The sequence below is a fragment of the Onychostruthus taczanowskii genome, unplaced genomic scaffold, assembly GCF_017590055.1.
Source record: "Onychostruthus taczanowskii isolate IOZ18803 unplaced genomic scaffold, ASM1759005v1 scaffold15, whole genome shotgun sequence".
Classification (NCBI taxonomy): Eukaryota; Metazoa; Chordata; class Aves; order Passeriformes; family Passeridae; genus Onychostruthus; species Onychostruthus taczanowskii.
Window position 1 is genome coordinate 6,164,566 of NW_024498685.1, and position 16,129 is coordinate 6,180,694.

The 16,129-nt window shown below is 44.0% G+C and overlaps 1 protein-coding gene across 1 annotated transcript; it reads right to left on the reverse strand.

Moving 5' to 3' along the window:
- Positions 1 to 486: 486 nt before the first annotated feature.
- KLHL42 (kelch like family member 42) lies at positions 487 to 14,804 on the reverse strand. The gene is made up of 3 exons (XM_041398606.1): positions 13,864 to 14,804; positions 7,173 to 7,366; positions 487 to 3,479 (listed from the first exon to the last, which is right to left on the reverse strand). Exons 1-3 carry the CDS (start codon positions 14,763 to 14,765, stop codon positions 3,028 to 3,030), a joined length of 1,548 nt encoding a protein of 515 aa, XP_041254540.1. The 5' UTR covers positions 14,766 to 14,804; the 3' UTR covers positions 487 to 3,027.
- Between the last annotated feature and the right edge of the window lie 1,325 nt (positions 14,805 to 16,129).

Genomic DNA, 16,129 nt, shown 5'->3' on the forward strand with positions numbered 1-16,129 from the left:
GCCAAGGAAGCAGTTCCAGCACTGAGGACAACTGTACTTCACATGCTCAGGAACTCTTTCAAACACTACACACCAGAAAATCCTTGCGTTCCCACAAGATGAACGTTCCTACTCACGTGTCACTTTTGGAGATGCAGATGCCAGGAGCTGGAAGGATCTCTCCAAGTCCACATGGTAAGTTTGGAGCAACATGAGAACAACAGAGGAATTTCCAGCTGGTCAAACTGCAAGGACTCTTTGGCTTCTTCCAAGATCAAGGGCCTTTCCTCCCACCAGCAGAGAAAGGAGAGCACACTGGATCACTGAACATTTCCATTGGCTAAAAAGAAGTGTTTAATTATTCTGTTAGTGGCTCTCAGACATTTTCCTTGCCCCAAAATATAGAAAGTGAACATGAAGTATAAAACTGATAGAAAGAAAATAAACAGGGCACGAGAGACAGCCATTACAGTGTTTGGTTTCTTTACTGAGGTATGGGGCCACACACACTGCATACTTTTCTGTAAAGGATTCCGTTGAAAAAAAGTATTTATTTTTATTTTGGCCTGTAGTAATAGAGCACATTTAGATTATTACACTAATTAATGCTACGAGTAAATTAAACACCAGTTTTGATTTGTGACTGCAGTACTGTTAGATGTCAGTGTAGGAGGCATTTGCACCATGGACTGACAAAAGGGTCTGACTGTATTTACAGTCACACACATCTTTGTCTTCTGCATTTGAGCAGGTTTTCAAGGTGGTCACTTGGTTGCTGGAAGTGGAAACCAAGATAAACCCAGTGTGGAAAGGCCTCTTCTGAAAAAGAGTAATCACATGAAGATGATGTCATAGTTTTGGAATTATGACTGCACTAAGAAATGAATGGGTTTGAAAGGATTTGATTTGATACACCCTACTGCAAACCCAGGAGTGACAGGGTTTCTTGGTTAATTTGTTAGAAAAGAGAATTTGGATGTGACTTGGATGTGGTTCTCTCCACCAATATTGGTCACAGTTGACTGTAGAGTACTGAATCTGGAACTGAACAGAAATTTAGGAAAGCAAGTAGCATAATGTGACTGAGATAATTTATCACAAGGTAATGGCACCCTGCTGATATTTATTCTAAAACACTTCTAGAAGAAGCATCTTATAAAAGTCACTTAATTGCTTCATTGCAGAAGAGCAATTGTGTGGTGATGCTGCTGTCAAAACACAGCAGTTGCACAATGTCTTCAAAGGAAATAAATCAACATGGACTTAGCTAATTGAAGTCAGACAGAACTGAGTGGCAGGCACCAGTTTGGGCTGAGGCATGACATTCTCCACCAGGCTGCAAAAGTTCCACCCAAAAAGGTAAATCTCAGACATCCAAAATACCTTGTGTTGTGCTTGCTTTCATCCTGAAAGTGTTCAAACACAAATGCCCTCATTCTGGAGAAGCTTCCTAGGATTTTCTGTTTGGGTTGCTACAGGTGACTGGAAGCACCAAGATTAATGTGTGAGCAGTGACTGGCAAGGCACTTTAGCAAGAACAGATTTCATTCAAAACTGTGGGAAAGCAAGGAGTTACAAGGACCCTGAGGGAACCATTGCTGCCTCATCCTCTATACAACAGATCCCTGTCTTCAAAAGTAGATTCAGATTCCTGAATTCTAATGAAGAAACAAAAAAGACATCTCCACACATTAGGAATGTGTTCAGGTGCTTTAAATTTCATCTTATGAGGATTAACAGCTGTTGCAGAACCAGCATCCCTGCAATGTGTTTAGCACATGTCTAACCTGGCTCTTCTCATGGTGACCCAGAGCTTTTCCTCTCCTTGTTGTGAGGACACACTCTCAAGAGCTGGGCAGGCTTTCAAGAAGACCTTTTGCACTTGTGAACTACAAGGAGAAAAGGGGCCAATGTGGCTGCAATTCTGCCAGGTAAGAGGCAGGAACTGGGAGAAGCTCTCGCAGTATCCACTGCAGATCCATCCTCACAAAGGAGTGTTCACAGTGACCACCTTACAGTGCCCTTTACAAAAGTACAACACTGGGTGGCAAACCTGAGACAACCTTCCCTGGTGACACAAGAAAGAGCCAACACTCACAGGTCCCCTCTCTGGGGGACGTGTTCAGGGAGTCATTTACGAGAGCCAAGCCTTCCATGCATGTCCCTCAGGAGCGTTACAATCAGGATGTGCCTGGAGCAGGATCGCCTCTGCACGTGCTCAGGGACACAGCTTGCTGCCAACTGCAATTTCATCTTTAAAACTCAGTTTTAAGTACCACAGAACACAACAAGGTGACTAAGACTCAAACCTTTATGACAATTAGGAAACTCCACATTTGAATAAAGAGCCTTTTTAGCTCTATCTTAATAGTAGCAAGAAATGCTGCCAACTTCCATTAAAGCTACTTTCCAATCAGCAACTGTAGCCTCTAGGTAATTCCTACCAGTCCCTGGCAAAGCATGGCACTACAAATAATTCAGAAAAAGTTCTTGATGGGACCCCAGTTGCTAGCATCTTTGAAAATCTCACTTGCTGCCATGGAAGAGATAAAAATGGGACAGTATAAACAATTTGAAACAGTGTGCATTTGACAGAACATAGCTTGAGTAAAAACTGTATTTTGAAAGAAATAAATCCTGTTGTGATTTTGATTATACTAATTATTTACTTTATTGAATTGTTTTCACTTTTAAAATGTGTATGTTTTGTTCTACACTGCCTACTAAGACGAAGAATAAAACCAGACTGATCAGTTTTGCCTTTGGAACTCCTGTATCAGTTGCCAACACAATCATTTTATGTTTAAACTGCAAACAATACCTGGTGAAATTTTAATCCAAACTAGTAAAATTTTCAAATCCACATCTTAAAACTGTTTCTGGAAGCATTTCTCTTCATACTGAATTCTGAAACCTTTTTAGAGAAAAGAATCAGTATTTTATGCCTGCATTATGCAACCACATGACATTCTGAAAATGGAATTATTCAGAGGGAGCAATATTTCATCAAAGAACCATTAATGAACTGAAAAGAAAACCCTGGTGCCGTTACACTTCTCGCCCATCAGGCAAATACATAGAACAGATCAGAATGTTTTGTCCAAAGGCTGGGAAGCGTCCCAGGGTCTCCCAAGTGTCCGTGAATATGTTGTACTTCAGGAAGAGACGCTGCTCCAAGCTGGAAGACAGAGTGATATTCCTACTCAAGATATAGACTCCATCGTTGTGGAGAGTGCAAGTCAAGTTAAGGCCGGATTTGGATGAGTTCTCGTTGAGGTAGAGCCACTCTTTGGTGGCAATGTTGTAGGACTGCACTGTCAGCACGTCCTCACTGGGGCTGGATCTCTGGCTTGGTCCGGGGTCGAGGATGCAGCCCCCCACCAGGTAGATGGTCTCCTCCACAGACAGCATCTGCTGCTTGCGGACGTGCACGTCGCACAGCTCCAAGTTGGTCCAGGAATCAGAAGTGGGACAGTACTGCAGGATGCTCATGTTCCTGCCTGAAACAGAGAGGAGACATTCGCAAATCAATAATTCTGTCACAAGGCACTGGTGGGGGAGCGTTTTTATTTCCTACAAAGCGTCCCAGCCTTTCCTGCAGATTGCTCACACACTTGCAGGGCAAGCCAGGGGAGTACTGGTGATCACTGACAACTGCAGCTCTTCGCCCTGGACAAGAAACTTTGAACGTTCTGTTCCTTGGCACAGGGAAATAAATGATGCTACTTCTGGCACATTACATGATGTAAATAGTCTGGGCCCGCAGATTTTAGCAGAATCTAATCCCTACCTTTCAGCTTATGCTTTTAATTTTGTCTCTGATTGATACGTAAATATTTTTTTACAAAGAGGGAAATGGAGCAATATTCTCATCTCCAGAAGTGGTCACAGATGAATCAAACTATCATGAAGAGAGTACACTTCATTAACGGCTGCCAAGTGATGATTTATTATCCAAGCTTAACTCTGATACTTCACATTTCGGTCCAATCAAAGTTTTATGGAATAAAATTTGTAAACCTGGTTACATTTCAGCAAGTGGTCTGGATGACCCAAGGGCACCTTATAAAGAGAGAAACACACATTGTCAAAATCATCTAAGAACCACGAAATCTGTGCTCTGCCATCAGGCAGAGGCTCAGAAAGAAGCTGAAATCATCTCCATAATTCACAACTCAGCATGTGCATTTGTTTGCAATAGTGTTATTCCACAAAACTGTTACAATGCCACCCTGATTTATGGTGAGAGAAGAACCTGTCTCACCATAAATCTAGGTCACTAAATTATCACAGAATCCACGCGACTCAATAAATTCAGTTCCAGTCTCTGGAGACCTGAGCTCAAATCCAACCTCAAGTGACAAGCAGGAACAGGTTTGCAGACTCTAGACAGGTCTTTTATTAAATCTCCTCCCCAGTACCAGTCTGTCCTGCATGATGACTTCCAGATGAGCTCCCAGGGGAAAGAGCAGACAGGGACATACAGACAAGTTCTGTGAGGGCACAGGTATAAATAGCCAGAAATATAACTGGATTGTCGTGAATGAAGTGCATCAGTGGCATGATCAGGGAGGTGCTGCTCCATCCAGCATTTGCACCCTGATTATTTTCATGGCAGTGCTCTGTGAAACTACAGCTCTACATATAGATGACCTTTGTCTACAAACAACCTATCATTCTCTGACTCATTAAGGGGAGGAGAAGTCCCAATTAAGTTTCTATGACTATCTGTAGCAGTAAACTATTTGAGAGGAGGGGTATGAAATAGAAGTCCATTGCAACATGGCACTCACATGCTCAGTCCACAGCCTGGGTCTTTTATATCCACTGAAACAACAAAAAAAAAAACCAAAACAAAACCCACAATACAAAATGTGAACACTACAATGTGTGACATGGAATTTCTATTAGGATCTAGGTTCAGAAGTGAGAGCTGCAAGTTCAAGAGAAAGACTTTATTCATTATAATTTACAGTGGGAAATTCCAGATCCTGACATCTTTTGGAAAGTGCAGTCTCAGGAGAAAGCTCTACACAAATTTAAAAAAAAAAAACAGCCCACAAAATCTACCAAAACTGAGGTATATACAGAAATACCAAAAATTACTAAAAATAACATAATACAAAGAACATTAATTGCTGCATGTGTTTTATGTAGTAAAGGTAGCAAACCAGAGTATAAACCTTAGTCTTAACACTTCAGGTCTTAACACTTTCTGACATTGGCATACTTGAGAAGGAAAATCAACAGTGTAACTGTAATTCTGGTGTCTAAGTCTGCTACCAAAATGTTACAGAAAAACTGATTCTAGACCCTTGTTCAGGAAATTATTTATAGCAAACACAGGTGTTTGTTGTCCTCAATGATCCTGGATTTATGCAGAAGCCTAAATGTGCTAGTTATGCACTGCTCAAACCTTATTGTTTTACTGCTTGATTTCCATTGAAAAAGGCTTTGAGGAAAAAAATAGGGAAATGACAGAGGTTTGGAGGGCAGCAGCAATCCCCTGGAGTGTGGAGGAAGCCAGAGGTAACTCACAACTCTCCTTCAGCTGAACCTACAGGCAGCAAGTACTGAGACAGGAGCTGACACAGGGTAGCAATCCTGACCGCACACGGCTTGTTCAGGAGTTTTAAAGGAATGGCATCTGCATCAGCAACCTGCTGACCTTCCTCTTCATGACACCAGGACCAGGCAGCCTGATGGAAGCACAGCACGAGTATCAGAAAAGGAACTTGCAGAGTGCAGAGGGTGTAGGAGAAAAGCTGGTCCTCCCACAATTGTGTAGCACTCTTAACCAAATCAGAGGTCTTTCACCTCACCTCTTCTTCCTCTCTCTCTAGATAAAAATGCCAAACCCCTAACCGTGGTTTCTAGAGACAAGACTTCCCATTAACCAGTTTCAACCCCTTCTCCTTGTTGTCTTGTCCCACAGGATGTTTCCCTTTGGATCTGACTTCTCAGCACAAGTGTTTCATGCCAGACATCCGAGAGTCCCAGTGCTGGACATGAGGGAGCACAGTGGCCCCAGCAGACCCTGTAGTGGGGGTGACCAGAGGACTGGGACTGCAGCACACACAGCACAGCTCTCCATAAAGACATGGGCACGTTTTCCTCACAGAAGCCACCAGGCTCTGGGTCAGAATGGTCTGGACAAAATGTGTTTGAGGATTTTCATTACCAGAAGGACCTTAAGGGGTGGCAGTGTGTCTTTTATGAACTTTAAAATGATTCAGAGCTCAAATCTGCTCAGATACTAGAAGCTTGTTCTAACATCAGTTTAGTTTTGCTTGCAGTACTGTCTGTAAAAGCTGATCTGTCTTCTAATTTCATTCTCTGCTTGGAAAGAAAGCCAAACTGCTGTGGTCAACTGAAGTGGGCAAAGACCAAATTCAAACTTACAAAATCCTGGTAAATATTGAACACTTGACATGTTTAAAAAATTGACTTCCAGAGCTCTGAGAAAATGTCTTTCTCCCAAAAAATGGCACTATGTACTTAAGGAATGAACAAATGTGAGCTTTTTTTAACTTAACTTTTTTGCCCACTGCATAAAAGAAAAGTAATTGTCAGAAGAGAATGAAACTTCAAATCCTCCCCTCTGTATAGTGTCTACAGAAAATTTGGTGTAGAAATTAAGTAAGCTGAAAGTGTTGGTTCTTGCTTCAGCTTTTGATTGTTCTATTCCATTATTAAGGTATAACTTGAAACACTGAAATACTGTAGTGAAAAGACCATGACATCTGTTAATACATGAGAAATACTAAGGCAGGCAGATATTTTCTATGATTTTTTTCCTCCTGACAGTCTAAACCAGGTATTTAAAAAGCAAACAAAGTATAAATGTTGAGACCTCTCTCTACTGAGAGGTAATCAAAATCTAAGAAAAGGGATAGTGGCTAAGCTGGGTGCTGAAGTACCCATCAGCTTGTTCTCTGCAAGTAACAGAGCCCCAGGTCCACACAGGCTCTGAAAAAAATCCAACAAACTGATTCTTTTCTGATAGAGCTATTGTTTTGTTTTGTTTATTTCATCAACAATTTTCTACCAGCAATTTATTTCTTTGTGTTTTAATCAGCATTACACAGCCTTCCACATGAGTTCAAAAGCTTTCCTGAAGAACAGGAGAAAATTATCTGAGCCTGGGAAACAACCAGGGAAAAAGCAACAAGAAGTAAGAGCAAACTTGTTACCTCGTGCAGTGTATCCTCCAATAACGTAGATCTTGCCCTTGCATTCACAAGCTGAGAATTCTGCAAGAGGGTTTGGCATGGACGCCACAAAATTCCACCAGTCATTCTCTGGGTTGTAGCACTCCACATTGGAAAGGGACTGGCCACCGATGGCATAGAGCTTTCCACTGACAGCCAGGAGCTTGAAGTTGGACCTGAAAGGACAGATTGCAGCAGTGAAATGAGGTGCATCCATGTGCAGAAATAGAGAGGAAAGCTCTTCCTAGCCAGGCTCTGACACACTCATCACCACTCACAGCTTACACCACCACTTGAGGTGTCTGCAGCATCTGAACTCTTCTGTGCCAGGCCAAAATGCTGTAACTACACTGCAATTACTCAGGACACTGAGACTTTGAATGGAATTGATGATGCTGCTGAGACTGAGGAATATTTTATTTTCTATTTCAATCTGTGCCAGTTCAGCTCTAGATGTTCAGTTAACCAATGTGCTCAGCAGACAGGTTATTCTTTATCTGGCTTTTAACAATGTGCCATTGGTAGAGAAAAGTACATTACATGGACACACAGAGAAAGATAAAATTTCAGTTAAAACTGCAGAAAGTTCAAACAAGGATTGATGGATGCCTATGAATGCATACTTGTTTTAGGCTGTATTATGGAATCTCATTAATAACCCTTCTAATAAAGCAATTTAAAGTGGAACACATTGAATCCTGTTCAGCAAAAGAAAGACAACAGAATCCTCTGTAGCCTATTCAGCATTAAACTATTAAATACATCCTCTGAAGAAAGATCTATCTGTAAATTATGTTCTAACCATAGCTGAATAAAAATGACACTGCACCCCATGAGCAATGCCCTCCAAACAGGTCATTTATTTCTTAGTCTGTTCCACTATGCTCTCAAAATCCACACATGGCAGACGGCAACTTCCTAATTCTGAAGCACGAGAAGTCTCCTATCTCACACCCTGAAGGTAACACAGAGAGAAACAAATGGTCCATGGGTATCAGAGGTGCAGATCTGGAGGAAGAACCTGGAGGATGTGAAGGCAGAACTCTTGTATGCTGCTCTTCCTTCCAGCTAGGGAAGCTGTTCTAAAAAAGGATGAGCTTTTCCTCTCCCCAGGAACAGTCTCATTGCCTGGAAAAGCTGTTCCTTCTCTTCTGCTGAGCCAATTGAGATTTTACCATTCCTATCCCAATTAACTGGATGTGTGGCAGCTCCTGGATTGCACCAGCTCAGCACAAAGCCAAACAGGGAACTGTGTTATGTCTGTAAAACTGAAGTGATGTTTTAGACCTGCACTGGCCTGCTGGGCAGCAAAGGGAGTACCATCCTGCAGGAATCCAACATTCAAAACTTACTGCTAAGTACTTTTGCAGAGTTCTGTCTGAATAAAATGAACCCTGCCTAGCTGCAGACTGCCTTGCAACTTCTTGTATTAAATTTATTTGGAAAAAGGATTTGTTTCCAGATGGAATCACTTTGTTCTTGTCAGCCTGATACAGCTTCGGAAACTAAAATGCTCCTTTGAAGGAACTAATTACTTTTTATTCTTTTTTTTTTTTTCCCCTGGCATCTACGATTAGGTCAGTCTGTTCATATTCCCTCAATAGCAATTATGCTTTCCATTTCCATTTCAGAGAATCCTGAATAACATGGCAATCAAAAGCAGGTATGAAATGAGGATACTACTATTTGCAAAACTTTATGATTTTGAAATCAATATACCTGTTGCAAAAGTTAGGACAGAGAAAAAATGTCCACAAATTAACAAAGGGGCAAAATCACTGGGAAAGTTATCTACTGAAACACAAACAGCACAACTTTCAGCTTTAAATATTCTACAAGGAGGCCACAAACATTTTTGTCAGTCATTTAACCACTTCCAAACACTTGTTAAAATGGATGACATTCAGTGGAGGTATCTCAGACTTATGGAATTCATTAACAATAAGGTTCATTTTACTCAAAAGTAGCTGCAAGTACCCATCAGCACACTTCATATGAAAGTTTGGACAATGGCTCAATATGCTATGTAAAACTTCTGCCATTCACCTTTCCATGCCAGTAACAGCAGGTGTCTTTATGGAGAGTACACATTAGGAAATATTTAGTGCGTTTTTAGTCTCTTTGAATGTGTTGGAGCAGCTGGAAACAAGGAAAGCAAACACTGAGCAGGCAGCCAGCTCTCCACAACCAACAACTGTTCCATGGACTACAGCCTGGAAACAGCAGGGCCACATCAGTCACATTCCACCATGACAGAGCTCCACTCGCACCTGCCACTTGTCTAAACCTGAGGGATCAAGATGTGCTTTCCAAAAACCAGGCCTAGAGGGTCCCTTCTTGCTGGGACAAGCTGAGGTATAAGCTGTCTTTTGCTGCCTCCACTGACTCAGAAGAGGAGCCCAGCACAGCAGTGAGTGGGACCTGAGGGCTTTTACCATTGCTTAAAATTCGTTCTTCACTAAACAAAGTGCAAAGCGCTGCGCACACAAAGGAAGGAAAATATAACACACCACTGCAAAGGAGCTGGAGCAGAGAGGCCTTCTGCATGCAAGACAACATTCCACAGCTTCCCAAAACCCCCTGTGGCTCTGCATTGTGCTAGGTATATCCGCAGGAGCCCATGGTGGCAGTGGCTATGAATGACACACACGGTTTTTGTTCACTGACAATCTCACTTAGTGCACACTAAAAAGAGTTAGCCGAGATACTGGGGAGGACTTTCTGATCAGGGGGGTGGCTAAACGTGGGCACAAGAGACCTAGGAGGAAGATTCCTCCTAGGAATCTACACTGCTGGAGGATTTCAAGAGCAAGTTAAATATGTATTTATTTGCAAGGTCCTACTGCAAAGTGTAGGTTGTGATCTACACTGCTGGAGGATTTCAAGAGCAAGTTAAATATGTATTTATAGCCTAGGTCCTACTGCAGAACATGAGCCTTGGAGTAACCAGCATTGTTTCTTCCTGCCAAATGATGAATTTAACCTTAAAATTTCTCACAAATCAGATGACTTCTTTATTCTAGAGTTAAAGCACTTACAACAGAGACAAGGAATCATGAAAGCACAGTTATGGAGCAATTCCAAAGCATTTTACATATTTTCAATGAGTTCCTTTTTTCCCCTTTTTTTGTATTTCTTATGTGAATTTGCAGAGTACACTGCATCAAACATTTAACTTTAATAGTGTGTGATACATTTGTGGTAAGTAAGGTATATATGGTTCTAACTTAAAAAATTTTTGAAGTCTATTTTCTTCCAGCACAGAAGAATTTTGAGTGAATTTAAAAAAAAACAAAAACAAAACAGTAAAAAATGAGGAAGGAGAAGGTCTCCTGAACAAGCATCATTCCCCAGAAGCATCATCTCCTATACTCCTGTAAGAGTCCTCAGAGTGGCAGTGGTTCAGGTACAGATTGCTCACAAAAATCATGTTCCATGTGCATAATTTGAGCCTGCGCTTACATAGGTCTTCCAGGCCTGGAAGATTTACCTGCCATGAGTAGGAAGGTTCTAAAGGAAAACAGAAGTGGAATATACAGCTATAACTGGCACATGCAGTAGAAATCCTATGAGTATATTATTTTTAAATAGAAAATTTCACCAGACAGTGTTCACTCAAAAAAAAAAAAAGAAAATGTTTGGAAAGGTATTCAAGGACATTACTGCAACAGTCCCCTATTCACTTTGTTACCTTCCTGACTCCAAAGACCATGAGTGATCTTGGGCAACACTAACATGGAGCTACTTCTATTAAAAAATTCAGGTCATTCTCTCTCTTGAAAATTCCAAGTACAGAAACATGTCTAGAATGGAAAGGTCTAGAAAACCTGATCTCTTGTGGACTATTTGTGATCAGCACTGGATTTAGCACTCAGACGATGAAAAATTCCATGCTCAGCCAGTCACAGGCTTCCTCAGTGAGCCTGAGCACATTATTTTAGCTCCCTTGGGTATGCATAAATTGGGTGTAACACTCTCTGAAGCTCCTGGGGGGTATCATAAGAACATTATACAGGACTTGCCTATTGTGAAAAAGTTTGAAACTAAAGTTATAAAACATGTACACCTAAAAAGAAAGCCAACAGTGAAGACCCAAACCAGAATGGCTGCTAAACATTCAGGTGGCTTTCATCTTCTACTTAGGAGTGTTTCATCTAAGCAATGAAAATAATTCATGATAAAAATACCACAGAACTTGAAAGGTAAGTTAGGAGTGTTTCATCTAAGCAATGGAAATAATTCATGATAAAAATACCACAGAACTTGAAAGGTTTGTTTAGGGCAGAAAGCACTTATATGAAGAGTAGAACAGCAAAATCATATCCATAACTCCTCAGCCTTCCTTTGAGGCCAACACATGCAGTCACTCATGCACGACAAATCCAGATCCTCTGCTGTCTGAAGTCAAACCAGCTTCAATGGAAACTAGAGCTCTCCCTGAAGGTATGTCGAATTTCATCCATGGGATGTAATTGTATCAGCTGACATAAATTCATGTGCCAGACACTCACATGGCTGTAATTCCTAAGTAGAAGGCTGGGCAACCACCCTGGTTATTTTACTACAGCATAACAAACTAAAAATACAATGCCAAGTGAACTGCAGCTCTAATTGCAGCACAGATGCGTGGCAGTCAGGCATCAGCACTGGTCATGCAGCATGCAAACCCCTCATGTTAAAAATGGTGCTGCTCCTGGCTCCTAGGGCACAGGCCATCCGCTCTGCCACAAAGCATCTAGACGCTCATCAGGGAGCTGACATGTTATGTCAGATAGAAAAAGTAATAATGAACTGCAGAGCTGAGACTCTGTGAAGCTGGTAAAATCAGATACGTGTTTTGTGAAGGGTCAGCTGAGTTTCCATGAAAAAAAGTTCCCCCACTTACTCAGGGAACAACATCCTCACTGCTACTTTGCAGGTGTAATTCTGGGTACTTTTTGGCCTGCAGTAACTACCATGGAATTTAAGACTAAAGATTATTCCAAAAATATCCATTTGCCTGCTGTCTTTGTGCAGTATATGGTCAGTTGAAATTCTAGTCTAAGGAACACCTTGCTGTCACCTGTGATGGGTTTGAAGATTAAGTTGATGTGGCAATGCCATTGAAAACAGCAACAGGAGAAAATATCCATGTGTTTATTTCAAGTATAATGATTATACATCCTAGCAAAAACAAAGGGTAAGTGTGGAGGAAAAAAGGCTGATCTAGAGTTTGAACATGCAAACTGTAAGGTGCAAAAACGGCCTTGAAAAGGTATTTTTTAAAAACCCACATTGCACAGTCAACATACATAGTAGCACATCTCTTGCTATAGACACCACAGAAACAGAACCCTGTGATTTGACCAAGGTGGCACTTCTGTGATGAAGTTAATTTCCATAGGAGACACTGTGTGGGCTGACCCCACCCTGCTTTTCTAGCGAAGCCAAGTGCTCCCAACCCCATTTGCAGAGGTCCTGCTGTCAAATGAAGCCAGCTAAAACATCTCTGTTCCCCAGGCACCTCAGGGAACGCTGCTACAGGCTCAGCCTCTAAGAAAGGTCTGTATGAAAAGGTGTTTGTAGTGCTTAAAAGTCAAACATTCATTTTACACATGAAACTTTTCTCAGTGCCATTCCAAGCAGTCAGAAACACTGAGAAAAATGGCTTCTGATCAGTTGTGATGACTGATTAGGGATTTGATTATTTTAGTAAAATTCTCACAATACAAGAAGTGGGGGGGGGAGGGAATACAGGCGAAATGGGAAAGACTTAATTTTCGGTTTAATCCCTGTTTCGAGGGGGTTTAGGTGGCAAAAGCTAAACAGAGCCAGGAATAGAGACTGCAGTTTAACTACCCAGATACAAAGTATTTATTCCAATGGCTTGGGTTTCTGTGCATGCTCTTTGAATTCACAGGACAGAGAAGTGGATTTCCATTCTACAGTGAATTTTGACCTCCTTACTTTTTTCTTTTTCAGAGAGAAAAGATAAAATTTAAAATACTTTTACTGAAATGGAAACAAAGAGGAAGTTCATGTTGGAAACAAAGCCAGTTTGTTTCAGTGAAATTAAAGCCTTAGTTTTTATAACTCCAACATGTGGTTAAGGTAGAGGAGCCACAGCCTTGGCCAGGGAGAAGGCCTCTCTTCTTGGGCCCTCCTCAAGGCTGGGTCTCTATTACTCTTTATTATACAGGTGTTTCTGAATGCAAACTAAAACATCAATGTGTAATAAACCATTCAAAATGATAAGAGTAAAAAAAAAAAAAACCTGTCAATACGATAAATGATTCCCAGATCCAAACATTCCCATCAAGTGAGAAATTTCTCACTATCTTCCTGACGTTTTTCTGGTATTTCACTGAAGTGCAGGCCTACAAAGCATTGAGATTTTTATGAAAGTACAGACCACTGGACAGCTGCTGCAACTGAATTGTTTCGGCCATCTCCAGCTCTGGTATAGCCTGTACATCCCCGCTAAGAGCAGGAAAACTTGTCACGTACTTAACTGGAGTTACAAAACACCAAAAAGAAAGCGGGAAAGGAGTTTCCTCATTGGGTTTGTTTGGCGGTTCAGAGCACAGACAGGTCTGCATCCCGTCCCTAAGGTAGAGCCAGTGCCATGGGACTGAACAGGATCTATCTCAACACCAGACAGGGACACACGTGTACCCCAGGGAGCAGAGGTTACCTCTTCTGGTTCATCGAGGCCAGCTGGCTCCACTCGTTCAGGCACGGGTTGTAGCAGTGCGCGGCCGAGATCTCCTGGCTGGTGATGCGGTAGCCGCCGACGATGAACAGGTAATTGTCCAGCGTGGCCGAGCCGTAGCCGCGGACGCTCACCAGGTCGGCGGGCAGGTTGTTGGCCAGCGGCAGCCACCGCTGCGCCTCCTCGTCGTACCTGAGCATGGCCCAGGGCGCGTCCCCCGCGGGGTGACAGCCGGCGGGCAGCCCCGGCGGACAGGCGCCCATGAAGTCCCCGAGCAGCAGGAGGGTGGCCGTGCCCCTCATGCGCCGCTCCCGCAGCTGCTGCTGCAGCGCCGGGGGCAGCAGGAGGTGCGGGCGGGCGTCGGGCCTGCGCAGCACCTGGTGGTAGTGGGCGGCCATGAAGTCCAGGCAGGCGTCGTGCAGGTCCTGCAGGCCGTACACCTGCGCCAGGCGGTGCAGCTCGAAGCAGTTGCCCAGCCGCACCTGCGACAGCAGCAGCCGCAGCAGGGGCGTGACCTGCAGGTAGGACGCGGCCTCCACCAGTTCCTCCAGCAGCGGCGGCTCCTCCTCACCGCCCTCCTCCTGCTCCAGCCTGGCCAGGCAGGACGTGTTGATGAAGTCCAGCACCAGCTCTAGCCCCAGGGCGCTCAGCCCCCCGCGCAGCAGCTGCTCCTCCTGGCCCTGCCCTGCCTCCCGCATGCCCGAGCGGTAGAGCGCTCGGAAATAGTCGCTCTGCTCGATCAGCTTCCTCTTGCACACCGGGTAGCACTTGTCCCCCAGCCGGATCTGCACCACCTCCTCCCCGGCACCGGCCCCATCCTCTGCTTCCCCTTCCCGCTCCTCTTCCTCCTCCTGCCGCCGCCGCCGCCGCTCCGCCAGGGACATCGCTCACCGCGGGCCTGGCGGCGCCTCAGCCCGGCCGGAGCCGCCGCGCCGGCTCCTCCTCCGCCGGCCGGGATGGGACGGGCCGGGCCGGGCCGGGCCGGGATGGGCGGAGCGGCCCGGGATGCCGGGAGGCGCTGCCGCCGCTCCGGCCCTGCAAGGAGTGACAAGGAGAAGCGGAAAAAAATAAAAATAAAAAAAAACAAAACAAAATCAAACAACCCGCACACAGGGAGGAAAGAGAAAAAAAGCCCGAAAAAGGCAATGTTTGAGCGCTCCGGCGCTGCCCGCAAGGGGGGCCGTCAGGGCATCCCCGGGCCCAGCCAGGGTGGGTGTCAGGGACACGGTGGAAAGGCCGGTGCTGGGCTCCAGCGGACAGCCCAGAGGCGCAGCGATCCCCCCTGCTGCTCCCCTCTCCTGATTTGGGCCGGGATCGCAGCTGCAGCCGCAGCTCTAACCCCTTGCCATAAATGTACCGCTGCATCCCTGGCCAGGGGCAGCATTCCCGAGGCACAGGCGCAGGGAAAAAGCAGCGGGTGAGCGGCACAGCCAGCCTGGTGCCATGGCATCCCCGCACTGCCGCATCCCTTCCCGAGCTGAATCCCCCGCAGCAGAGGGACCCGGCCATGGAATGTGCGATACCTGGCTCTGCTCTGACCCTCCTGGCTCCCTGCGTGTCCCAGCCCCTGGTTTGCCCTGTGAAGACACTGCATAACCTGTTCTGCTGCTCCATCTTTTCTATTTACACTGAGGTCCTGGAAAAGGACATCTCATGAGTGAGCTACGTATCAGGGTCCTGAGTTTGACATGAACAAGGAAAGAGCAAATTAACAACTGAGCATCTTGGGCAAGGGTAAAATGATCGATTTGCTGTTTGCCTTGTTATATTCTTCAAACACAATAACAGTCCTTTAAAAAACCGTACCATCTGCCAAAACAGATGAGAAGTCTGTCATGCCTGTATTCTCATATGCTGATATGTACTATAAAGATGCTCAAAATATATTTTTTATCTTTATAAAGATATTTCCTTCAGATATTGCAGACCATAGAAACTCTTTCCCTTTAGCAGTAGTGTGACTCATGTCCAGTTTGTGCAGCTTGCTCAGTTCAGACAACTCCCTATTTTCACTGCTCAGAAGGGATTTTTTTCTCCCCACTATTAAAACATTTCAATGGTACTAATCTGTTTTGTGGGGTTTTTTTCCCTCTCTTTTAAGGAAGACAGGGTTGTTTACTTTTTAGCATTTCCTCTATGAAATGACTGTGATCCTTTATTACTGTTTTGTTGATCTTCAGCTTCTTAACTCTAGCCCACACATGTCAATCTCAGTTACAGGTGTTCTTTTCTGCTGACTTTTATAAAA